This window comes from Lithobates pipiens, unplaced genomic scaffold (genome assembly GCF_037356315.1).
Source record: "Lithobates pipiens isolate NorthernLeopardFrog02 unplaced genomic scaffold, aLitPip1_a1.2 Scaffold_16, whole genome shotgun sequence".
Classification (NCBI taxonomy): Eukaryota; Metazoa; Chordata; class Amphibia; order Anura; family Ranidae; genus Lithobates; species Lithobates pipiens.
The window spans coordinates 382,354,484-382,381,289 of record NW_027507748.1 but is presented as its reverse complement, the minus strand read 5'-3'; the positions used below and the strand labels follow the sequence as shown (position 1 = coordinate 382,381,289).

General features: G+C 42.4%; 1 protein-coding gene across 2 annotated transcripts in view; it reads right to left on the bottom strand.

The window, feature by feature from the left end:
* Positions 1–26,806, bottom strand: part of TEX14 (testis expressed 14, intercellular bridge forming factor) — a 758,047-nt gene that overhangs the window by 115,889 nt on the left and 615,352 nt on the right. For both annotated transcript variants that reach the window (XM_077482232.1, XM_077482233.1), the window contains exons 20-21: positions 19,820–19,913; positions 6,962–7,052 (exon numbers count right to left, since the gene is read on the bottom strand). In XM_077482232.1, coding sequence (XP_077338358.1) covers positions 6,962–7,052; positions 19,820–19,913 — 185 coding nt within the window. The remainder of the gene's footprint in view (positions 1–6,961; positions 7,053–19,819; positions 19,914–26,806) is intronic.

The following is a 26,806-nucleotide window of genomic DNA, read 5'->3' as shown; positions in this document are numbered from 1 at the left end:
ATTGCTACTGCTCTTCAGTTTCTGCTTGTCTTTGCGTATCTGATAATCAGTGCGTGTAGTCAGTAAGTATTTGTTTCTCATTGTGGACTATATCTTGGTATAGTACGCTTTGATTTACATTGCTTATTGTCTGCTTGCTTCTGCTATTCAGTTCGTTCTTTCAGGCATTGCTGTTTATCGGTGCTTTCTGTTGTCCGTTCTGACCAGCCGACCGTTTTCAAACCATGTTTCGTCTACGTACTCGTCGCAGAGTTTGTGCTGTGCAGGGGCTTCGTACTTTGACACAAGCCTGGTCCATGAACAGGGAGGGGAGGCGTTTGTGGACCAAGAATTGGTTGCGCCAGCGTGACCAGTTCTCGCATATGCCTTTGCTCCGTGAGATCCGCGAGAATAATCCTGATGATTTCAGGAATTATCTCCGGATGACGGACCCCGTTTTTCACCGTCTGCTGGCTTTGCTGACCCCTTATATCAGCAGGCAGGATACCTGCATGCGGCAAGCCATCACTCCGGAGCAGAGGCTCATCGCCACGTTGCGCTACTTGGTGACAGGAAGAAGCCTTCAGGACCTCAAGTTCTCTACAGGCTCTGGGGATCATTATTCCAGAGACCTGTTCTGCTATCATTCAAGTCCTGCAGAAGGACTATATGAAGGTAAGTTTTATCCTTTAACATCACATTCTATGTATTTCATGATTGCTAATGTCTTGCATTTCTTTCCTCATTCCCTAATTACCATGATTGCAATATGCTCTAATTCGTATACTCTGCCCCTTTGTCCTCATGCATATTTGCCTCACTAACTTCCCCACCATGCTCTTCTTGGCCCATAAAACTATAGTCTAGTCACTTACCAATGTCTTTTGTCAGTTCCATAGTATTGCTTTCCCCTAAACACCCCCTAAAATGTCTACAAATGTTATGTGTGTGCTTCAATTCATGCAGAGTGACATTTTTTTTTTTTTGCTTGGTCCAAACTCGTTAGGAACCCCCCTCCCCCCCAACTGCTAGCTCAGCTGATAGCAATCCTCTATCTGCTGACTTTACCAAATCCAATACACACTATATCTACCTTTTTGATGCTCACATTTATGGATGAATTCACCAAAGCATGTAGTGCAAGGGCCTGCCTCAATACTTTCAAATGCTATATTTTTTTTTATTTTTTTCCCCTATTATTATCTTGATATGTAATAGCAGAATGTCAGATGGCTCTGATAAGGGGACCTTATACTTTAGGCTTTAAATACTCAGTTTCCAAAATGTTATACTAATCTTGGCCAAAAATGTTTGTGTCTAATCTGCTTGCAATGTTGATTTTTAAAATTACTAATTTTTGGTCTTGTTTCACAGTACAGTGTCCTTCAACGCCACAGGAATGGCAGTCTGTGGCCTCCCACTTTGCCAGTCGTTGGGACTTTCCCAATTGTAGAGGTGCAATTCATGGGAAGCACGTCCGCATCGTCCCACCACCCAACTCGGGGTCATACTATTTTAACTACAAGGGGTTTCATAGTATCGTGATGTTGGCGGTGGTGTCTGTAACCTATGAGTTTTTGTATGTGGACGTGGGGCAAAATGGACGGATGTTGGATGGTGGAGTTTTCTCACGGATGGAGTTCTACTGGCATCTCCAGAGTGGCAGTCTGGGCTTGCTACCCCCAGAGGAGAATCAGGAAGGACTCCCGTTCGTCTTTGTCGCAGATGAGGTGTTTGCCCTGGCGAACCATCTGATGCGGCCTTTCCCGATGAGGACCCTCACCCCGGACCAGATGATTTTTAATTTCCGCCTGTCCAGAGCCCCAAGAGTGGTGGAGAACACCTTTGGAATACTGGCCAGCCGGTTCCGCCTTTTTTTAACGCCTATCCACATGGCGGAATACAAACTAAATCACATTGTGCTGGCCTGCTGTGTTCTTCACAATTTCCTAAAAAGACATTCTGCAAACTATGCGGTCTCAGTTGTCCAAGAAGCAGACTTGCTGGAAAATGATAACCTCACGGGCCTTGAAGCTGCTCATCCTGGCTTGCCCCCCCAAAGCGCCTGTGAGGTTAGAACCCAATACATGGACTACTTTGTGGGTAGGGGGGCCATTGATATGCCAGACGATGTCTGAGCGGCATTTTAGGAATACATTTTTCTTTGAAACTCCAATATTTGTTTACATTTACTGCTTGGCTTGGTTTTAGGTGTCTCCTAGGTAAATTTATGTGTTTTCTTGTTGTGCCTTTTTCACCAACAGTGCAAACCCAAGTTCTGAGCGAAATGAGGGGACAGTCTCTTCTTCAGATAAGCTTATTATGTTGTGGGTCTGCTACACACACACCTTGTTTTTGGTAACTAATGTATGTAGTGCATTACTAACCAAAATCGTGCTCATTTTCAGCACCATGGCAGGAAAATGGCATGATTGTCAAAATGAACACATCACTGTGGGTGTTGTTTACTAAAGACACATCCACTATGCACTACAAGTGCACTGCAAAAGTGCACCTGAAACTGCACTTGGAGTGCAAAGTGGAGTTACCTTTAGTAAATAACACCCATTCTCACCGAAAACAACAATTTTAGTCCAAATACATAATTTGCGCAATAAAAAAGGAAGCCACACATTGTTCATAATTTAAATTTTTAAACAAAGCACACTCACATGTGCGTTTAGAAAAGGGTTTTACAACAAACCAACAAATTGGGTGTATCAAAAACATTATTTCAGGTAATTTTTGTTTACTTGGTGTTTTTGTGTAAACAGGCATGTATCAAAGTGTAACATACAGAACACAGGAAAAGTGAAGACAATATCAGACATGAGTATGTACAAACTGGGCTGATCTTGCCTTCATCACATGGGGTGTCACCCCTGGAAAATCCAAATTTGGAAGATGCAGAGTGTGTCAACAGGTGCTATCTCCCATCATGGGGGATCAATGTACATGTTTTGGGGCTGCAACCCCTTCATCTCAGCCACTTTCCACAAAACACATACATTGATCCCCCATGATGGGAGATAGCGCATGTTGACACACTCTGTGCATCTTCCAAATTTGGATTTTTAAAAAATACAAAAGTTGTGGTTTAAAAGCCAAAAAATAAAACCCTAGCTAGTTTGGGCTGTTTCACACTCTCCCCAAAACATCAATGATGTTCTTCATTTTATTTTTAACATCATTGATGTTGTGCTGTATATTTTCTAAATCCCGATTGCACCCCATTATCTCCCCAATCAGGATTTGGGCACTTTCACTGGTAAAATGGGATTCTTCTTCCACATCACCTACAAAACAAAGCAAAAAACACACCATGTATTATAAATATAGTGACATACATTGATGAGCTTACCAGAAGCTGTGTTCTCCGACACTCACCTGTTGTGGTGACAATTTGTCCAACTTCAACGATCTCTCCTTCCTCCTCCTCCTCCTGCTCCTCTGCTTCTGGTTTTGGAATTTTGCCTTCTTTGGGAGGGGTGGGGTCCCTGGTGTCCTCATACTTGCCGAGTCTTCTCTCCCCTATAAGAATGTAAAAAAATAATAATTAGCACACAGAGGGCAGAAATAGGAATATGAAACATTGCTTGGAAGTGTTGTACAATTGTGTTTTTTGGCCGAGTTCCAATGTGAGAACATTATTGTGGACACTTTGTTAAGCTGGAATACCTACCTGCAGAACGATGTTTCTTACGAACGAATGAAACCATGAACTTGAAAGTGGCCATTTTAAAATGCACAACATGAAATCAAAGCACATGGAGCAGTATGCAAGCAAGAATAATCATATGAACACACGTCAACTACTTACTTTTTTGAAGAACACGCTTGATCCTTCTGTACTGATCGTGCTCCCTCAGTTTCAGGTCTGACCAGCGTTTTCTCAGTTGATCCTTGGATCGGCGTACCCCAAAATTCTTATGAGGACTCTTCACAACTTTAGTCATGATCTTGGCCTTTCTGATATTTGGGTTTGGGTAAGTTCCATACTTCCCATCATAGTCGGTCCTGTTCAATATGTCCACCATCTCCAACATCTCTCCAAAAGACATATTTGAGGCCTTAAATCTTCTCTTCCTGGATCGGGACATTTCAGGCTCCGGGCTTTCCTCGCCCTCCTCCTCGTTAGTGGAACTCTGATTGCGCACCTGCGTTCTCTCCGCCATGTGCTCTCCCCAATGCGCTGAAAACTAAGGGGCGGGGAATAGTCTAGAAAGAACGTCAGGGGCAGGCGGAGTTTCACGCATGCGCACTGTATATAAAACGCAACACGCGCGTGTCGTCCGTACGATCTGTGAACAGAGTGAGGATCTGACGCGACGATCGTGCAAATGAAGGTAAAATTTTGAACTTGGTACATCACTAGACTAGACTGCTTCTATCTAGGCCGATGTTGGGACAAGATTAGGAGGGTTTATCATGGCATTATTAGTATTTTAGGGTTTGTCTTGTGTTGTGTCTTGCAGAGAAGATAGATCCATTCAAAAAACCCAATTTTATGGGTCTATTCCTGGAACTGTACAGGGAGATGCCCTGCCTGTGGCAGATCAACAACCAGTTTTATTAAGACAGAAGAAAGAGGAACGCAGCACTGGAGAAACTTCTTTCTTTGGTGCAGATCATGGTCCCCACGGCAGACATGGCCTATGTGAATAGGAAAATTGGTGTAATGAAGAGTACGTATCTCAGGGAGAGAAAGAAGCACCCGGAGTCCTTGAGATCAGGAGATCCAAATGCCATTTAATACCCCAGGATGGTTTACTTCCAGAGGCTGCATTTGCTGGTAGACCAGGGGGTACCCAGGCCACCACTCTCCAGTCTTCCTTCAAGGCTTCCTTCACCCCCAGCTGAGGCTTCCAACGTCCAACCTGGGCCTTCCAGGCAGAAACATGTGGTGGGGCCCAGCTTGAGGCAGGTATTGAATTGTTGAAGATATTTCTTGTGGTACATTTAATGATGTTGACTAGATGTTCTTATTGATCAGTAAGTTGTGATTTTAACAAAGTGGTTTACATATCAATAGACAGTAGTGACCAAAAATGATTGGGACGAGAATGAAAAATGCTGGGCTCAGAATGATAGTCTGTTCTATTTGGTAACATTCAATTTGCAAAAGTCATGAGCTCAAAATGGTGTGATTGATGAGCAAAAAAATAAAACTATGTCCCATTTTCATACACAGAAAGACCTCAGTCAGGGGGAGGCTGTGGCAAGTGGCAGCCAGGAGGTTGACCAACGCCCTCCTTCTCCTCCTCCTGCCACAACTACAGGAGCCCAGCCACACCCTGGAAGGACGCCTGGAGGGAAGTGCCTAAGGAAGACGAGAGAGTGATGGCCTGGGTTCAGTCTGGTCTGAAAGAAGATGCAGCCTCTTGAAGAACCACATCCTGGGGACATAGATGGCCTCTGCTTTTCCTGATCTCTAGGACTTCTGGACCAGACTTCTCTCCCTGAGATATGTACTCCTCAGGCCACCAATTTTTATTTTTCTAATTAGTTCATGTCTGCCCTGGGGGGCAAAGGCTGCGCCAAAGTAACAAGTTTCTCCAGCGCTGCCTTCCTCTTTTTAGTTGTTTGAGACCTAAATAAAGCTTTTTTTTGTTTGAAGAAATACTTGCGTATGTGTATTCCTAGGACCGTTTATTTGTGAGCAGGCAGGTACATTTCAAAAATACAAAGTGAAATGAATAACAAGGGGCACCAACACTAAACAACCTCCTGTAGATTAAAAAAGAAAAAGAAAATAGAAAAAATATAATAATGTTGTTGTGGTAACTTTACACACAAAACACACCCCAAAAAATGGAAAGATGAGCAAACTGTCAAAAAAGGAGATGTTTATGAAAAAAAAAATAATTCACCCAAAAAAGAATAAACAAAAAATAAAATTGTGTAGATGTGACAAATTCAAAAATTGTATTGCTGAAATGAGTAAAAAAGAGTCAGAAAATACGTTCGGGAGAAGTGTGTGTGACTATGAGCATCAAAAGAAGTTCCTTCTTGCAGCATTGTAAAGAACAAGAGAATGTGCTTCATGAAAGAATTTTTAACATTGCAGCGTGACGAATGTGCTATATCGATTACGAGCAGTAGTTTTACCTGAGCGAGCGCTTCCGTGTCCGAATTGGATTGTGAGCATGCGTGGCACCTTGTCCGTCAGAGTAGGCTACACATGATCGGAGTATGTCCGATCGGAGCATTTTGTCTGAAAATATTTACGGCAAGTTGGAAAAGTTGGTCCGTCGGATATTCCGACGGAAAAAGTCAGATGCAGACCACACACAGTCGGAATATCCGACAAAACGCTCCGATAGGAAACATTCCGCCGGAATCTCAGACCGTGTGTACAAGGGCTAAGACATTTAACCCTATACATCCAACTCATCTCAAACTTAGAGATTTCTCGTCATCTAGCCCCTCCAGTGCAATTTGAGCTTATCTATTCCCAAAAACGTGTCCCAGACAGGTTTTTTTGCGTGGATCTCTAAATAGTGTCTGGAGACCGGATGGCCTTTAAAGCCTCTTTTGATGTTACCAATGTGCTCATTCCGCCTAACTTGCAATGGGTGCACACCCAATATACTGGAATCCGCAAGGGCAGGTAAGAAGGTATACCACATTCAGAATGGAACATATGATAAAGGTTTTAATCTGAAATTTGTGAGCTGTACTGTGTGAACTAAAACGAGCGATCTTTTTATTGCTCACTCCATTAATAGAATACACAGCACATTTTTTACACTTGTAAAATCTCGCCATATTCTGAAAAAACGTTGGTTAGATGTTAGGAGGGTCACACACACCAGGAGCCACCATATAAGCAATGGAACTCTCCTAAATACTATCTGAGGTTGATCTGAAAGGGCTTTACCCAAAACTAAGTAACAATGTATATCTATACATATATGCATTATGGGGTAAACTGAACAATCATAAAGATACAATATTAGCTCTATGCTGTCATTTTATTTACCTTGAATCTGGTGATGAACTAAATGTTGTCACTCTTGGCACATCCTTTTCAAATGTCCTGTTCCTGGCATAACATACAGTCTGGTTTCTTTCTGTACATAAACCATAAAGAACTCTTATTTTAATTATAAACACACATGAAAGCTAGCTAAGAGCACAGTGCTGAATATTTACATAGTTATTGCATTTGGTGCTCTTGTGACCTAAAATGAAAAACATATCTCCATTATGTTGTCACAAGAAACTACATAGGACATTGACATATGGCACATAACAATTACTTGGTATGAACACATAATGGTGAGCAAGCTTTGCTCTATAATAATAATAAAAAAAAAAAAAACTATTTGCACATTTCCCTAGAAAAAAACTATTATGTAAATGAATTTCAGAATTTATGTCAGTCCTGTAATGAGCCATCAAGTACGGTCAGAACTTTTTCAAATATCTATATTATATATATATATATATATATATATATATATATATATATATATATATATATATATATATATATATATACATATATAAACACAGTATCTCACAAAAGTGAGTACACCCCTCATGTTTTTTTTTTTTTTATATTTTATTATATATTTTCATGTGACAACACTGAAGAAATAGGGGTGTACTCACTTTTGTTGTCAGTGGTTTAGACATGAATGGCTGTGTGTTGAGCTATTTTGAGGGGACAGCAAATTGACACTGTTATACAAGCTGTACACTCACTACTACTACAAAGTGTAATTTCTTCAGTGTTGTCGCATGAAAAGTTAAAATAAAATGTTTACAAAAACGTGAGGGGTGTACTCACTTTTGTGAGATACTGTGTCAATGTACATACACTATATTTATAAGTCTAATTAACTTCCTGCACAATAAGTATAGAGAAAATCTAATGTTCTTAAAATTGATGGTCTCTCTCCCCAAAACAAAAAGCACATTTGCATGCAGCTCTGCATAGTTAACACTAAACACATTACACTCAAAGAAAAATGTTAAATGTAAACTTACAATCTCTCTTTTTTTGCTTCTGGATCACCTGTTGCACCAGTGACGCCGTCATCGCACTCAGGCTGCATTCTCACCTGAGCATTTCCAGCTCATAAAATGCTCATAAACTGCCCGAAAAAACGGCCAAAAAGCAAAATCCTATTCACCTGTTCACACCTGAGCGTTTTGTCACCTGAAGCAAAACACCTGAAAAACGCCTTAGACCCCTTTCATACTACTGCGACTTCAAAGTCGCACGATTTTGCCACAATTTTACCACAATTTCTGGGAATGCCTGTCAATTTGCATCAAAGTCAGACCAAAGTAGTACAGGGACTACTTTGAAGTCGCACAGATATGAATGGTACTCATTGGAAATCATGGGGTAGACTTGTCATGCGACTTTGCAGTCCCAAGTCACAGAAGTGTGAAAGGGGCCTTAAGATTAAAAAAGAACATGATCTTCTTTGGGGCAGATTAGAGGCATTTTTTAGCTTTTTACATTGGTGTGTGACCTGTACAAAATCGTGGCAAAAACTAGGTAAAAATCGCTGCAAATATGAGCGACTTTGAAACGATCAGGTGTGAATGCAGCCTCAAGCTGCCCCATTGGTGGCTACATCACTAGTGCCTTCCAGAGAGCTGTTGTAGCTAATAAGCGAGATTTTGCAAGATTTTGATAGATAATGTGGTGTTGCCATATGTACAAAGTGGCAGACATAAAGCTATGCATGAACTATCAAAATCCAGCTAGATTGTTAATTCATTCATAGATCTCTTTATGCCTCCAGCTTACAAAACATTTACTATGCATGTGTGAGATCAGGCACAGATTCATTGATGGGTCAGCCCAAAGAATGAGGAAGAGGAAGCCAGCCACCAAAGTCACCATGTAATTAAAAACGGTGGCATGGGATTTTCATCATATATTGGACAGAGCCATGGTATTTAGGAATTTATATACATTATACTGTAACCATGTAATCCTTTAAGGGTTTCCTAGAGACAGTCCATATTATCCTAAGGGGTTAATATATAGTGGGGGTAGGGCGGTGAAGGGGAGTCTGGGTTGAAGTTGGCTGCAACACCTACAATAAAGTAGTTTGTCTTTATCGGGTGCTTGACAGTAAGTGGTAAACCAAGTAAGCGTTTTCAAATGAAGCCATTTTTTAACAAAAGTGCTTAACCACTTCAATACAGAATATTTATACACCCTTCCTTCCCAGACCAATTTTTAGCTTTCAGTGCTCTCACATTTAAATGCCAATTACGCAGTCAACATTGTACCCAAACAAACTTTTTATAATTTTTTTCATACAAATAGAGATTTCTTTTGGTGGTATTTAATCACCACTGTTTATTTTTTATTTTTTGCGACATAAGTGAAAAAAGAGTGAATTTTTATAAAAAAAAAAAAAAAAAAAAAAAAAACACTTTTTTTTAGATTCTATGATAACATTTTGCAAATAAGTCATTTTTGTTCATAAATTTGGGCCAGAATTTATACTGCTACATCTCTGGTAAAAATAACCCAAATTAGTGGATATTATTTGGTCTCTGTGAAAGTTATAGTGTCTACAAGCTATGGTGCAAATCATTGAAAATGAATTACACCTGATGCACTGACGGCCTGTCTCATTTGAGGCCCTGAAATGTCAGAAAAGTACAACTATCCCCCAAATGACCCCTTTTTGAAAATTAGACAGTCAAAGGTATTTAGTATGAGGCATGGTGAGTTTTTTGTTGTAATTTTTTCTCACAATTCTTGGGAAAATTAAAATTAAGATTTTTTTTTACAAAATTGTCATAATCAGTTATTTCTCACATACAGCCTATGTATACTTCCAACATGCAGAGGTCCAACATGCAGGGAGCACCATCAGGGGTTCTAGGAGCATAAATTACACCTCTAATTTCCTAATGACCTATTACATTTGTGAAGGCCCTAGAGCACCAGGACAGTGGAATTACCCACAAAATGACTTCATTTTGGAAAGCAGACACCCCAACATCTATTCTATGAGGCATAATGAGTCTTTTGAATGGTTCATTTTTTTCCACAAGTCTTCAGAAAACATGGAAAGAAAATTAAAACCTTTTTTTTTTTTTTACGCAAAGTGGTCAGTTTATAAAATATTTCTAACTCAAAGCATGTATATAGCATGTATATAGCAAAAATTACACCCAAAATACATCCTGCTACTCATCCTGAGTAAGACGATACCACGTGAGACTTTTACACAGCCTGGCCATATACAGAGGCCCAACATGCAGGGAGCACTGTCAGGCGTTCTTGGAGCATAAATAACACCTATTATAATTTCCTAACGACCTATTACATTTTTGAAGGCCCTGGAGCACCAGGACAATGGAATTACCCACAAAATGACCCCATTTTGGAAAACAAACACCCCAACGTATATTCTATGGCGCATTATGAGTCTTTTGAACGGTTAATTTTTTACACAAGTCTTCAGAAAACGTGGAAAGAAAATGAAAATATATATATTTTTTTAACACAACGTTGTCAATTTATAAGATATTTCTAACACATAACATGTACATAGCAAAAATTACACCCCAAAATAAATTTTGCTGCTCCTCCCGAGTATGGTGATACCACATATGTGAGACGTTTACACAGCCTGGCCACATACCTTCAGGCGTTCTAGGAGCATAAATTATACATCTCATTTCATTCCTACCCATCACACGTTTGAAGGTCCTTGAGCACCAGGCCAATGGAATTACCCACAAAATTACCCCATTTTGGAAAGCAAACACCCCAACATATTCTATGAGGCATGGGCTGCAGATAGGTATTTGGGTACTCTGATGGGCTGGTGACAGGTCCTTGGGTACTCTAAAGGGCTGGTGACAGGTCCTTGGGTACTCTAAAGGGCTGGTGACAGATACTGAGGTACTCTGATGGCCTGGTGACAGGTACTCGGGTACTCCGATGGCCTGGTGACAGGTACTCGTGTACTCCGATGGCCTGGTGACAGGTACTCGGGTACTCTGATGGCCTGGTGACAGGTAATTGGGTACTCTGATGGCCTGGTGGCTGGTACTCAGGTACTCAGATGGGTTGCTACAGGTACTCAGATGGGCTGTGACAGGTACTCAGATGGGCTGTGACAGGTATTCAGATGGGCTGTGACAGGTACTCAGATGGGCTGTGACAGGTATTCAAATAGGCTATGACAGGTACTCAGATGGGCTGTGACAGGTACTCAGGTACTCGTGTACTCAGATGAACTGTGACAGGTACTCGGGTACTGAGATGGACTGGGACAGGTACTCCGGTACTGAGATGAACTGTGACAGGTACTAGGGTACTCAGATGGAACTCAGGCACTCAGATGAACTGTGACAGGTACTCAAGTACTCGGGTACTCAGATGGGCTGTGACAGGTACTCGGGTACTCAGATGGACTGTGACAGGTACTCGTGTACTCAGATGAACTGTGACAGGTACTCAGATGGACTGGGACAGGTACTCGGGTACTCAGACGAACTGTGACAGGTACTCAAGTACTCAGGTACTCAGATGGGCTGTGATGGGTACTCTGGTACTCAGATGAACTGTGACAGGTACTGAGGTACTCGGATATACTGTGACAGGTACTCAGATGGGCTGCGACAGGTACTCAGATGGGCTGTGACAGGCACTCAAGTATACTGTGACAGGTACTCGGGTACTCAGATGGGCTGTGACAGATACTCAGATATACTGTGACAGGTACTCGGGTACTCAGATATACTTGTAACAGATACTCAGGTACTCAGATGGGCTGTGATAGGTACTCAGATATACTGTGACAGGTACTTGGGTACTCAGATGGGCTGTGACAGATACTCAGATATACTGTGACAGGTACTCGGGTACTCAGATATACTTGTAACAGATACTCAGGTACTCAGATGGGCTGTGATAGGTACTCAGATATACTGTGACAGGTACTCGGGTACTCAGATGGGCTGTGACAGGTAATCAGATATAATGTGACAGTTACTCAGATGGACTGTGATAGGTACTGAGGTACTTGGGTACTCAGATGGGCTGTGACAGGTACTCTGATGGGTGGTGACAGGTTCTCTGATGGGTGATGACAGGTCCTCTTTATTAGGGGGGGCAGTCAGTGTGGTTGGTGTGTACTGTAAGTGGTAGAATCTCCTTCTCACACACGATTCATGTGTGAGGAGGAGAACCCAGTAACATCTCGTTACCGTGGTTTGTTGACATTCTGTGACCGGCTGTGATTGGACACACCGCCGGTCATGTGGTAAAGAGACAATTTCATTGGCTCTTTACGGTGATCAGGGCTGGGCTGTGTCAGGGTGACAAGCTTTGCCCCCGATGTGCGCCCTAGGGTCGTGCAAGTGGGCAATACATGTGCCCGGGTGTGATTGGACACAGCCTGTCATGTGGTAAAGAGACATTTTTATTGGCTCTTTACACGGATCTGGGATGGGCTGTGTCTGAGGGAAACATCTCATCCCCGATCGCTGTGCTGCTCGGGACAAACCGAGGACATCATATGATGCTTGCCCAGGAAGGGAGATCCCATCTGCGGACGTCATATGACTAGCCCGGTAACAAAGTAGTTAAATATAAGATGACAGTAATCTCTGAAATTCAGCGCGTCTGTCTCCTAGTTTCTTCATCACGACCATGACTGTTAGCAAATGTGATGATGTTAGCATGTTTGCAAATGGAAACACATCTATTTTTTAGATCTATAAACAGTGGATACCCTGAGACATATTTTTAGTGTAATCTCTGACTGGAATCACATAAATGCATATACACTGTATAACGTGGTCTACATTTTACAACAACGGCCAAGGTGGAGAAACATGTTAGGCACACACCACATTGAGGCTTAGTTCACATATATGTGTTGTGGCACATCACATGTGATTCACACAGGAATCACACCACTTTGCTGTGTAAATCACAAAGCTATTGTATGGCTCAAATCGCACCGGATTTGCACAAAAAAGGTGCATGACCCCTTTTTTCCATACTGCAATCAGATTGTATGGGTGTTCACACCTCTGCCATTTTATCCGCTTCCCGACCGCCTCACGCAGATATATTGTGGCAGAAGGGCACCTACAGGCAGATTAACGTACCTGTACGTTTCCCTTTAAGAGGCAGCTTGTGCCTTGAAAAAGTATTCAGACCCCTTGACATTTTCCACATTTTGTCATGTTACACATGATAAAAACATAACTGTATTTTATTGGGATTTTCTGTAATACACATAATTGTGAAGTAGAAAGAAAATAATAAGTGGCTTTCAACATTTTTTACAAATAAATACATGAAAAGTGTGGTGTGCATTTGTATTCAGCCTCCTTTAATCTGATACCCCCAAAGCCCAGTACACACTATCAGAAAATCGGACAATAGATCGTCCATTTGTTTTGCAGAGTTTCCTAAAGTTACGAAAATTCTCATACGACATAATAAAAAATCGTAAGTGATGTCATGTGTTGTAGTGCATTTGTATCGGGCGACAACTGTACTGTACTGATTAAACGAAAATCGTACGGTCTGGTATCGTACGAGAAAAATTTTCGTGCTTGCCCGATAAAATAAAATAATATTGGATGAACTGTCATTATTAGCTCTTGAAAGCTCTGTATGAACGATCCGATTATCGTTGAAAGTGGTATTTTTCAGATCGTGTTTACGGACCATAACTAAAATCCAGTGGAACCAATTGCCTTCAGAAGTCACCTTATTAGTAAATAGAGTCTACCTATGTGTAATTTAATCTCAGTAGAAATTCAACTGTTCTGTGAAGCCCTCGAGGTTTGTTAGAGAGCCTTAGTGCACAAACAGCATCATGAAGACCAAGGAACACATCAGACAGGTCAGGGATAAAGTTGTGGAGAAGTTTAACTCTTTCACTGCCAGAGCCATTTTTGCATTTTAAGCACAAATCATTTTAGGCCTGTGTGTGTGAGAGCAATCAGGCAGCACCAGATTGTGTGTGAAACCCCCGCTGTTAGGTCTGTATGGACCTTGTGACAAAAGGTTTAAAGCAGGGTTTGGTTATAAAAAAAAAAAAGCTTTGAACATCTCCGGGAGCACTGTTAAATCCACCATCCGAAAATGGAAAGGGTATGGCACAACTGCAAACCTACCAAGACATGGCCACAGCCCACCTAAACTGACAGGCCATGCAAGGAGAGCATTAATTAGAGAAGCAGCCAAAAGGCCCATGGTAACTCTGGAGGAGCTGCAGAGATCCACAGCTCAGATGGGAGAATCTGTCCACAGGACAACTATTAGCCCTTGTACACACGATCGGAGATTCCGATGGAATGTGTCCGATCGGATCGTTTTGTCGGATATTCCGACTGTGTGTGGTATGCATCAGACTTTTTCCGTCGGAATATTCGTCGAACCAAATTTTCCAACTTGCCGGAAATATTTTCAGACAAAATGCTCCGATCGGACATACTCCGATCATGTGTAGAGAATTCCGATCGGACAAAGTGCCACGCATGCTCAGATCAAATTCCTACATCAAAGCTATTGGCTACTAACCTGAACATAGTCCCGTCGTAACGAAATAACGCCACCACGTCGGATTTTCAGACAACTTCGTCCGACCGTGTGTATACAACAGTTTCGGAAAAAATCCGTCGGACAGAATCCGACGGATTTGGTTGTCGGAATCTCCGACCGTGTGTACAAGGGCTAAGTTGTACACTCCACAAATTTGGCCTTTTATGGAAGAGTGTCAGGAAAAAAGCCATTGTTAAAAGAAAGCCATAAGAAATCCCATTTGCGAGAAGCCATGTGGGGGACATGGCAAACATGTGGAAGAATAAGATAACAAAACAAAAAAATTCTGCGAGCTTTAAAGAAACCCCTATTTGCCACTAACAAGCTGCAAACGTTAAACACGTTTCATACGCTCGTGCACGTTAAAACCAAAATTGAATATACACTGCGCTGGAATGGCTATGCACTGAATAATCTGTATAGTTATAGATCCACAAGAACATAATAATGTGCATAAAATAGTAAACATACAAATTATAAAGTGCAAGTGCAAAATATAGCAAAACAAATAATGTGCAATCTATAAACACACAACTAAAATGCACAAATAAATATAAAGTGCACAAGTGCCAATAAAACTCTGTGAGGTTATATGGACCCCTTAGGCCGCGTACACACGCGCGGACTGTTGGCCCAACTTTGTCCGTCCAACAGTTTGAGCGAACAGTCCGCTCAAACTTAGCATGGACGGACATGGCCACACACGACGGACGAACAGTTTGCTGAAAGCGTGCGCGATGACGTGAACGGCACGTACGACGGGACGAAAAATACGACGTCCTATACACTGCAATGCAACCTTCCGACGTGGAAATCCTTTCTGAGCATGCGCGAGACTTAGTTGGCCGAACAAGCCTACACACGAGCGAACAGTCCGCTGAAACCTTGTTTCAGCGGACAGTTTTTCAGAATTTCCGTAAGACCTTGTTCGGCCAACTGTCCGCTGAAACTGTCCGCTGAAGCCCCACACACGAGCGGACTGTCCGCCCAAACACTGTTCAGCGGACAAGGTTGGGCGAACAGTCCGCGCGTGTGTACGCGGCCTTAGAGTTACAAGGTGCCATGCACAATAACATATCAATAATAATAATAATAATAATAATAATAATATTAGATGAAAAAAGTGCTAAATGCATGCTTATGTGATAGCAAACATGTATAAATAAAAAACTTATAAAAAAGGTGCAAGTGCATAGACCATACAAGTGTCTCTATATTATTAAAAAAACAGTTTTGTGGCAGCCTGTCTTGGGCTGTGATAAGAAACACAAAATGTTGATTGATGTGAGACTAGATGCAGGTGACATGATCTCCAGTGATCATACTATTGACATGCTTGTTACATCTAAGGCCTCATGCACACGGACGTTTTTACAGCCGCTTTTTTGAGCTTTTTTTGCAGCTTAAAAAGGCCTGTCCATGTTAGTCTATGGCTTCATGCCCACCTAGGCGTTTTTGAGCTGCAAATGGCATAGGCGTTTTTAAGCTGTAAAAAAAACCCAGGACCAGTGCGTTCCGTGGCGTGGAGCTAGAGCTGTAAAAACGCGAATCGCGGGAAAACGTGCAAAAACGCGCACAAACGCGCAAAAACGCGCAACATATTTTCTTTGTTTTCTGAGTCCTATAGCCAAGAGATGTGTTTCTTAAAAAAAGCTACTTAACGCTAACGCTAAAAAACGCGCAAAAACGCCAATGCAAAACGCGGTAAAAATCACGTTTTTAACGACGATTTTTCCAGGTGTCAGAGCTAGCTTTGCAGCCAGTTTTTTAAAACGTCCGTGTGCATGAGCACTAACTGTGGCTCTGAATCATGCATAGGTGAAATCTGGGAACCCATTATGGTAATAAGCTCACCTTAGAGCGTGTGACCAGCTTTTACACTGAGTCAAAACATGCATATGAACCACTATAGGGTTCTCAGCTGTTACACTGGATCAGTAGTATCCTCAATGCAATGATCTCAGAAGCGCATGAAAAAAGGAAAAAGACTAATAGTGCAATACTGTTTTTCAAAATGTTATAGACAAGTTAAAAAACATTCCCCCGCCGGGGTACTCACATGTGTAAGGTGCATCAGTGCACCGTACTTTATAAGCCTCAATAAAATACTGTAAACAGTTTAGGTATGGTTTGTATCTTCTCAAGGCAGGTGTACTGTCTCTTGCTCCGTCCTGGCCCCTCCCCTACATGTGTCGATACTCAGGGTGTGGTGTATATTCCTCAGGGGGTTTGTGGAAGAAGATGCTCTGGTTAGATGAGACCAAAATGGAACTTTTTGGCCTAAAAGCAAAACGCTATGTGTGGTGGAAAACTAACACTGCACATCACCCTGAACACATCATCCCCACCGTGAAACATGGCGGTGGCAGGATCAAGTTGTGGGGATGCTTTTCTTCAGCAGGGACAGGGAAGTTGGTCAGAGTTGAAAGGAAGACGGATGGAGCCAAATACAGTGCAATCTTATGGCGCGTACACACGATCAAACAATCGGGTGGAAAAGTCCGGCAAACTCAAGTCCGCCGAACAATCCCCCGTGTGTAGCCTCCGGCGGACTTTTTTTATCCAAAGTACAGCGGACTTAGAAAGTATTTTTGCACTCCAATCTTCCCGCCGGACTTGCATTTCGGCGGACAATCTGGCTGTTGGTATGCCAGTCCGCCGTACTTTTGAAATGAGCGGACTTTTCCCACGCGGAGAAAAGTCTGCTCATTTTGAGCGCATCTCCAGGTAGACAGGGCCAGCAAAGGAGGCATCGCTGGCCCCGTCACCTGGTATGGACTTAAAGGGAAACCCCAACACCGAAAAATCGGCGTGGGGGGTCCCCCCAGGTCCACATCAGACCCTTGTCCGAGCACGCTACCTGGCCGGCCAGGAAAGGGGGGGACAAGTGAGCGCCCCCCCTCCTGACCCGTACCAGGCCGCGTGCCCTCAACATGGGGGGTGCCTTGGGGAAGGGGGGGCCGCACGGCCCCCCCTCCCCAAAGCACATTGTCCCCATGTTGATTAGGACAAGGGCCTCTTCCCGACAACCCTGGCCATTGGTTGTCGGGGTCTGCAGGTGGGGGGCTTATCGGAATTCGGGAGCCCCCTTTAATAAGGGGCCCCCGGTTACCGCCCCCCCCCACCCTATGTGAATGAGTATGGGGTACAATGTACCCCTACCCATTCACCTGTAAAAAAAAACACCACACACAAGGGTTAAAATAGTTTATTGCACAGCTCCGGGGGTCTTCTCGCCGGACTCCTCCGCTATCTTCTTCTAGATCTTTTGCTAGCGGAGGAGCCCGGCTTTCTTCCTTGCCGCCGCCCTCTTCTTCTGACTTCGGGGGTCTTGTCCCCCTCTTCGGTTCTTCTTGCCGGGCCACCACACCTTCTTCTAGCTCTTTTATAGGCGGTGGCCCTGTCTTCTGTCGCCATCTTCTGTTCTTTTCTTCTCTTCAGATGTTGCCTCGTTGCATCCTCCACTCACAATGGCACGGACGCGACGCGCGGCGACTTATATAGGGACATCACCGGATGATGTCCCCCGCCCGTGGTGTCACAGTCCCAGAGGATGCTGGGACAGTGACATCATAATAGGTGGGGACATCATCCGGTGATGTCCCTATATAAGTCGCTGTGTGCCTTGTCCCCGTCATTGTGAGCAGAGAGAGCAACGAGGCAACATCTGAAGAGAAGAACCAAAGAGGGGGACAAGACCCCCGAAGTTGGAAGAAGAGGGCGGCGGCGAAGAAAAAAGCCGGGCTCCCCCGCTAGCAAAAAAGCTAGCGAGCCCGGGAGAAGACCCCCCGAAGACGGAAGACCCCCGGAGCTGTGCAATAAACTATTTTAACCCTTGTGTGTTGTGTTTTTTTACTTTTTTCCACAGGTGAATGGATAGGGGTACATTGTACCCCATACTCATTCACATAGGGTGAGGGGCCAATATCCGGGGGCCCCCTTATTAAAGGGGGCTCCCAGATTCTGATAAGCCCCCCCACCCGCAGAACCCGACAACCAACGGCCAGGGTTGTCGGGAAGAGGCCCTTGTCCTCATCAACATGGGGACAAGGTGCTTTGGGGTGGGGGGCCGCGCGGCCCCCCCTTCCCCAAGGCACCCCCCATGTTGAGGGCACGCGGCCTGGTACGGCTCAGGAGGGGGGGTCACTCGCTCGTCCCCCCCTTTCCTGGCCGGGTAGGGTGCTCGGACAAGGGTCCGATGTGGACCTGGGGGGGACCCCACGCCGATTGTTATCGGCGTTGGGGTTCCCCTTTAAGTCCATACCAGGTGGAGGGGCCAGCGACACCTCCTTCGCGGGCCCCGCCTACCTGGAGACGCTCTCAAAATGAGCAGACTTTCCTCCGCGTGTGTGGGCGAGTCCGTTCATTTCAAAAGTACGGCGGAGAGTCCCGCGGACTTAGTACGCCGTATTAGTCCACTGAAAAAGTGCTGTGTGTGGGCAAGTAGCCCGTTCGGAAAGTCCGGGGGGAAGTCCGCCGGACTAAGTCCGCCGGATAATCCGCTACGTGTGTACGCGGCATTAGAAGAAAACCTGTAAGAGTCTGCAAATGTCTTGAGACTGGGGCACAGTTTCACCTTCCGGTAGGACAATGACCCTAGACATAGTCAGAGCAACAATGGAATGGTTTAGATCAAAGCATATTCATGTGTTAGAATGGCCCAGTCAAAGTCCAGACCTAAATCCAATTGAGAATCTGTGATAAGACTGCTGTTCACATGCGCTCCATCCAATCTGACAGAGCTTGAGCTATTTTGCAAAAAAGAATGGGCAAAAATGTCACTCTAGATGTGCAAAGCTGGTAGAGACATACCCAAAAAGACTTGTAGCTGTAATTGCAATGAAAGTTGGTTCTACAAAGTATTGACTCAGGGGGTGACTACAAATGCTTGCCACACGTTTCACATATTTATTTGTAAAACCATTTATCATTTTCCTTCAGCTTCACAATTATGTGTCATTTTGTATTAGTCTATCACATAAAATCCCAATAAAATAAATTTACGTTTTTGGTTGTAACAAAATGTGTAAAATATCAAGGGGTGTGTATACTTTTTCAAGGCACCGTAGATAGCTTTAAACAAATCTAGTAATTGTTGCCACATACGATGGTTAATGCAGTACCAGAATTTTCCATTTTTTTTTTACATAGACCCAAGCCAACTGTAGAGGAAAAACAACTGCAGCATTCTAACAAAAAAAAAAATGACTAGCTTTTAGGTAGAAAATTATCTATGTTTAAATTGCTGAAGTCATTGATTAGAAAATAGAATTTAAATACCTTCTGTAGTGAGTATACTACTTCCACTGTGGTCTGATGAGCTTTGTTCTGGTGTATCTTCTCCTCTGCTTTTATTTGATTCATCACTCAAATGCTAAAGTATAACATATAAAAATAAGCATGATATATAATTATGTTCAAGTGTTTAGTTTGTCATATTTTAATGTGGTGGCAAATTTTGGAAAAATTGAAAAAAAATGCAATGATAAACGTAACACAATTTGTTGCCTATCTTGTTCAAAAATGTCTGAACAGTAGTGCTCAGTAGGAAATGTGCACATTTAGTTGGCTATCAGAGCTATCAAAACTTTTTACTTGGACTTTTCCACCTTTGGCAGTGCTACGACTTGAGAATTAAATGGATTTAACTGGGGTTTTACAGTATGTTACTGATCTACATAATACAGTATCATATATTCCACAAAGTTGAGGTAAAATATACACCTTTTAAAAAAAATATTTAAAAAGCGAAAAAAACTTGACTTCACAACTATTCCCTCCTTGGCTGTGAATCCTTTAAATACTTTGAAAAAGAGGAAAGGGTTGGGACTATGAATGAGGTGCGTCACTAACGGTGGATAACAGGTATCACATGAATCTAAAAAAATCTTCATGCATACAAAAGAAAAAGATGATATTAATACAAACAATAAAAACAGATTATAAATATTTTTTATAGAATCTCTTATGGATTGCTAGCTTTGCCAGTATGTATTCCACCATGGAGATCTGCACCTCTTCTGCCGACCTTGAAAATTTGCCATATGTTGATGGATTATGCCCACAGTTCGCGGTGTAGATGTCACTAGATGGTGCTTAGCACCATGCGCCAAAATTCTAACCGGAGCTGTGAGTTAAAGTTATGAAGAGTACTAGTCTAATTTGGTCTCTTTAAATATTTGCATTTTCTGTTAATTATCCAATTCCATTGTTGTCTATATTCCTTGTAGATGCGCTGATTGCACCTGCTAATGAGGAAGCGGAATCCCAGGAAACTCATCAAGCACTATAGGCTGCAATCTTTCTGTTAGAGTTATGCATTTAGATTTGTGTTGCAACCCCACGCATCATCAGTTTTTAACCCCTCACCCTCACGTTAGTGTGGTATAGTTCTAGTATACTACAATGTAAATGTTTTACCATATAGATTGCTGTAACCATGATGTATACAGTGGGACCTTGGTTTACGAGTAACTCGGTTAACAAGCGTTTTGAAAGACGAGCAATTTTTTTTTATTTTGACTCGGTTTGCAAGTGTTGTCTCGCAAAACGAGCATAATTCAAGCTAATTGGCAATACAGTACCGCATTTGGCCAGATGTGTGGGGCGCCAGGGACACTCGGAACCGTTCGGATTGACTTGGAAGCACTCGGAAATACTCTGTTCCCGAGTGTATTTCCGAGGCTCTCCGGCGCCCCCTCCCAACTCTGGGCACACGCGATATTGCATGTAATAGAAGTCAATGCGGAACAAATTATCTTAGTTTCCATTGACTTCTATGGGGAAACTCGCTTTGATATGCAAGTGCTTTGGATTACAAGCATTCTCCTGGAACGGATTGTTCTTGTAATCCAAAGTTCCAATGTATTAATATTTTACTACTCTCCAATAAGGCTATTTAATGAAATACTTTGTATTAATATCATCTTTTTCTTAGTGATGCACCTCATTCAAAGTCCCAATCCTTTTTTCTTTTTCATATAAATAGGGATGGAGGCACTCTTTTCTCCACTTTAAATATTTTGGTGCAACCAACTGCCTCCAGAAATCACATTATTCATCATATGGAGTCCATGAATCCTTGACCTTAAAATAACCTATATCTGGAATATCTCATACATTGTTAGAGAACCTAACTAAACAAAGCATATTATGGAGACCAAGGGTGGAGTCTATCTGCATGTATCTTGGCTTAGGAGATCTTGGAACCTTTGCCTGCAAGATTGTGGTGTATATGGCTGCTTGCAATAAGTCGTCTAATGATCTCCTTGTGTCAGAGCAGCTGGTAAGGAGCTCATTTACCGCTTGTGGCGATTCCTTTTGGGAGCATTTTTTCTACGGTGGTGCATGTTATCATCATTGCTTCATGGCAAAGAAAGAGGAACTACTGATGTTTAGAAAGCCTGAACACTTTTTTGCACAATTTTATATATATATATATATATATATATATATATATATATATATATATATATATTTTTAGCACATTTTTTGCACAATTTATTTGCACGGATGTGTCAAATTAGGATGAGTTCATCATATGTTTAATGCACTTTAACCGCTTGAGATCTGCGCTATAGCCGAATGACGGCTACAGCGCGGACCTGCTTTGCCGGGACTACGTCTATTGACGTCGTCCCGTGCACGAGCGGCCTGCGCGCCCCCTGAGGGGCAGGCGCGCTCTGTGATCAGCGAGTCTGAGACTCGCCTGATCACAGATCGGAGCAAGAGGTCGATCCCGACCACTTACCACGTGATCAGCTGTCAGCCAATGACAGCTGATCATGTGATCACAACAGAGCCGGTAATCGGCTATTTTTCCTCCTCGCGCTGACAGCGCGTGTAGAAAAAAAAAAGCCGATCACCGGCGGCCGTGAGAGGGACTTCAGTCTCGATCATGGCGAGCTGGGGCCAGCGCATCAGTGCCCACCTGCCCCCTGCCAGTGCCACCTAAAGTATGGGAAAAGTGCCACCCATCAGTGCCACCAATTAGTGCCCATAGTGCCACCCATCAGTGCCCACAGTGCCACCTATCAGTGCCCACAATCTGCCTCAACAGTGCTGCACCTCAGTGCCACATATCCGTGCCCATCAGTGTCATCTACCAGTGCCCATCAGTCACGCCCAGCAGTGCCACCTATCAGTGCCCATCAATCAGTGCCCATCCGTGCCACCCATCAGTGCCATCTTATCTGTGCCCATCTTTGCCCATCAGTGCCACCTTATCTTTGCCCATCAGTACTGCCTTATCTGTGCCTATCGGTGCCACCTTATCTGTGCCTATTAGTGCCGCCTTAACTGTGCCTATCAGTGCCCACCAGTGCAGCCTATTAGTGCCCACCAGTGCCGCCTCATCAGCGCATTTCAATGAAGGAGAAAAATTACCTGTTTGCAAAATTTTATAATAACTATTAAACATGATTTTTTATTTATTTTTTCATTTTGCATCTTTTTTTGTTTAGCAAAAAATAAAACTCCCAGCTGTAATTAAATACCACCAAAAGAAAGCTCTATTTGTAGGAAAAAAAATATAAAAATTTTATTTGGGTACAGTGTTGTATGGCCGCGCAATTGTCATTCAAAGTGCATCAGTGCTGAAAGCTGAAAATTGGTCTGGGCAGGAGGGGAGTTTAAGTGCCCAGTAAGCAAGTGGTTGTGTCTCTTATGTGATTTATTCATTCATACCTAGCACAAGGGTAGCGCACTTTTAATTATTGTTTGGTTGACAATTGTAAATGTGCCCAACAGCGCTTACGTGCGAGAGCCCCAGCAGGGTTCCCGCTAATTAGCTGCAGGAGGCAGCCCCTTTGAAAGCAACGGGAGGCTGCTAGCTTCCATAGCTAATCAGAGTCACTCAAATGTAATGCTATACAGTGATCACCTGTGGATGATCAGCCCTGGATGCAGACTGACTGCTGTCAGGCCCATTCATAGGTTTGAATGAAAAGATTGTCAAGACAAATAGGCAAGAATTGCAGGTTAAAGATATGCAAAGTTGGTATAGACTTACCGAAGTAGGATCCCAGCTGTAACTGCAGCCAAAGATAGATCCATCATGTCATCTATCATATCATAAAATCAATCAGATCATCATAAACAGGGGTCAAATTAGTAAATGTCTGCTTGTATTATTGTTCAGTTAATTTCTGTGTCGCACTAAAAATATTTTGAACCTTCAAGGTGTTGTAAACAAAACTATAAAAACACCAAGCAAATCCATTTTAATTCCAGGTTGTAACACTGCAAATTGCAGAAAAGTCCAAGGGGTAAATACTTGCGCAACACACTGTATATTATTCAAGTGCTTCAATGGCAAGATGCAACAGCCAGAACTGTCAGCTTCTGCAACAACTACACTGAGCACAATTATAAACACAACACTCTTGTGTTTGCCTATATTTATCATGAGCTGAACTTAAAGATCTATGACTTTTTCTATGTACACAAAAGGCCTACTTCTCTCAAAAATTGTTCACAAATCTGTATAAATATGTGTTAGTGAGCATTTCTCCTTTGTCGAGATGATCCATCCACCTCACAGGTGTGGCATATCAAGATGCTGATTAGGCAGCATGATTATTGCACAGGTGTGCCTTAGGCTGGCCACAGTAAAAGTCCACGTGAAAATGTGCAATTTTACCAAACAGCACAATGCCACAGATGTCGCAAGTTTTGAGGGCGCGTGCAATTGGCATGCTGACTACAGGAATGTCCACCAGAACTGTTGCCCTGGAATTGACTGTTAATTTCTCTACCATAAGCCGTCTCCAAAGGCATTTCAAAGAATTTGGCAGTGACCTCCACATCCAGCATCTTCACCTGCAAGCTCGTCTGAGACCAGCCACCAGTGCCAGACGCCATTGAATGTGAGCATTTGCCCACTCAAGTCGGATACAACGAAGAACTGCAATCAGGTCGAGACCCTGATGAGGACGACGAGCATGCAGATGAGCTTCCCTGAGACGTTTCTGACAGGTTGTACATAAACTCTTTGGTTATGCAAACTGATTGTTGCAGTGTGACATCAACCTTGCACCATATATGGTATTGTGGGAAAGTGGCATACAGAAGAAGAAATCTCATCTCTGAGAACCCCAAGAAATGTAAGTCAATCGATGATTCAAGTTACCAGTATCATGCCAAAATTGATATTTCAGGTTAAGTGGAGCTAGGCTTTAATATTTTCTGGAATTGTAATAAGCTAACTTTCAGACCAGCTCAAATCCTATTTAGGCTCTGTATGCATCGTATTATAACAGCGCTAGGACATCAGACTCATCAGGAAGTTAAGTGTCAAATAAAAATAAAAAAAAGAATTGCATAATAGAAATAAATCATCCCCCCCATAGAAAAAAAAGACTGCAGAGTATGGCAATAGGCAATATGTATAAATGTGTATAGTTTTAAATGTCAGCAATCTCTGTTGTACACAATTCCATAAACTTTTTGAAGTCACCCCAACTCATATAGGAACTGGAACATTTCTATACTTGCTTTTTCCTCTCTGCTATTTCAATTATGATCTGCAGTGGTCTTCTGTTCAAAACTGCCACTGACTAGCTATTTTATGTTAGAAGTCAATCGGCTCTACCAATGCTTGACGGTTTCTCATCTTTCTTTGGACACTGCAACATGCCTTTTACCAAGTCTTTCCACAGATTGTCAATTGGATTTAGGTCTGAACTTTGACTGGGCCACACTAACACATGAATATGCTTTGATCTAAACCATTTCATTGTAGCTCTGGCTGTATGTTTAGGGTTGTTTTGCTGAAAGGTGAACCTCGGTCCCAGTCTCAAGTTTTTTGCACTCGTACACACGATCCTCGTACACACGATCGGACATTCCGGCGGACCAGAGTCCGTCAGACAATTCGATCGTGTGTGGGCTGCAGCTGACTTTTTCTTCCCAAAAGACCTAGAAATAAGACTGACTTCAAATTTGTCCACTGGACTTGGCTTTTAGCGGATAATCCGTTTGTCTGTGTGCTAGTCCGACGGACTAAAACCGCCACTAGGGCAGCTATCGGCTACTGGCTATGAACTTCCTTATTCTACGTCATCACGTTCGAATCCGTCTGACTTTTGGAGTGATCGTGTGTGGCCAAGTCAGTTAGTTTGAAAGTCCGCCAGACTTCAGCGGCAAAGTCCGTCGGATTGTCTGCCGGACCAAGTCCGTCAAAGTCCGGTCGTGTGTACGCGGCATAACAGGTTTTCTTCTAAGATTGAAATAGGAAAAAAGTACCTGTGCACTACTCAAAGTGTGAATAAATAATAAAAGTAGAAGAAAAGAGCTGCGCCAATACATAAAAGTAGCTTATACAACACAAAGATTATCCTGTTATGGACTTTTATTAATTTAATAAGTCGGAGACTTTATTATAAGCTACTTTTATGTATTGGCGCAGCTCTTTTCTTCTACTTTCATTGATTGTGTGCGCAACCAAGTTGAGCAGCAGCCTTGCGATTTTCAAATTTTTATTCAATTTTTACTGCGATTTTCAATTTTTATTCAATATTTATCTTGCTTTATTTTGAATTTTTGATTGTTATTATCTTTTAGGTCTCAGCGCGGTTTTACCCCCCTTGTTTTAAATAATAAAAGTGCAATGAATGGATATATAGCTGCTTAACTCCTAAAGTGTCAGCAGCACCTAATAAAAATATTATTACAATCAAATGAAGCAGCGCTATATGTAAACACTTAAGTGACAAAAAATATAATATTGTGGAGATTATATGACAAACATAATTCCTTAAGATGCAAGATATTCAATAAAATGCAAAATGTGATAATAAATATTCAAAATTCGTAATAAAATAGTCCAATCAATTCAGTGCAAAAAAACTGTGAATAAACAAAAAAAAAAATAAACAGAAAAATAAGTCTCTCCAAACTGTGCAAAAAATGCACAGAAAGGAAAAGGGAAAGAGGAAAATAAGTGTTCACAGTGTGTTCTAGCCTATTACCTCCAATATAGACTCCAGCGAGTCTCGTCACACATCAGCGTACTCCTTGAAGACAATCTCCAGCCTCTCCTTCCTCTTTGAACACACTGTGTGTGGATTGCTAAAGGGGTCTGCAAGTTTCTGATCACGTTTACAATTTCCCCACACTTGGATACTTTTTCCTATTTCCCTCTTACTTTCTTTGAATTTTTTGCACATTGTAAAGACACTTATTTTTCATTTTGCAGTTGATTGTTTCACAGTTTTTTTTTTCTTGCACCGAATTGAATGGACTATTGTTATTCATGAATTTTTAACT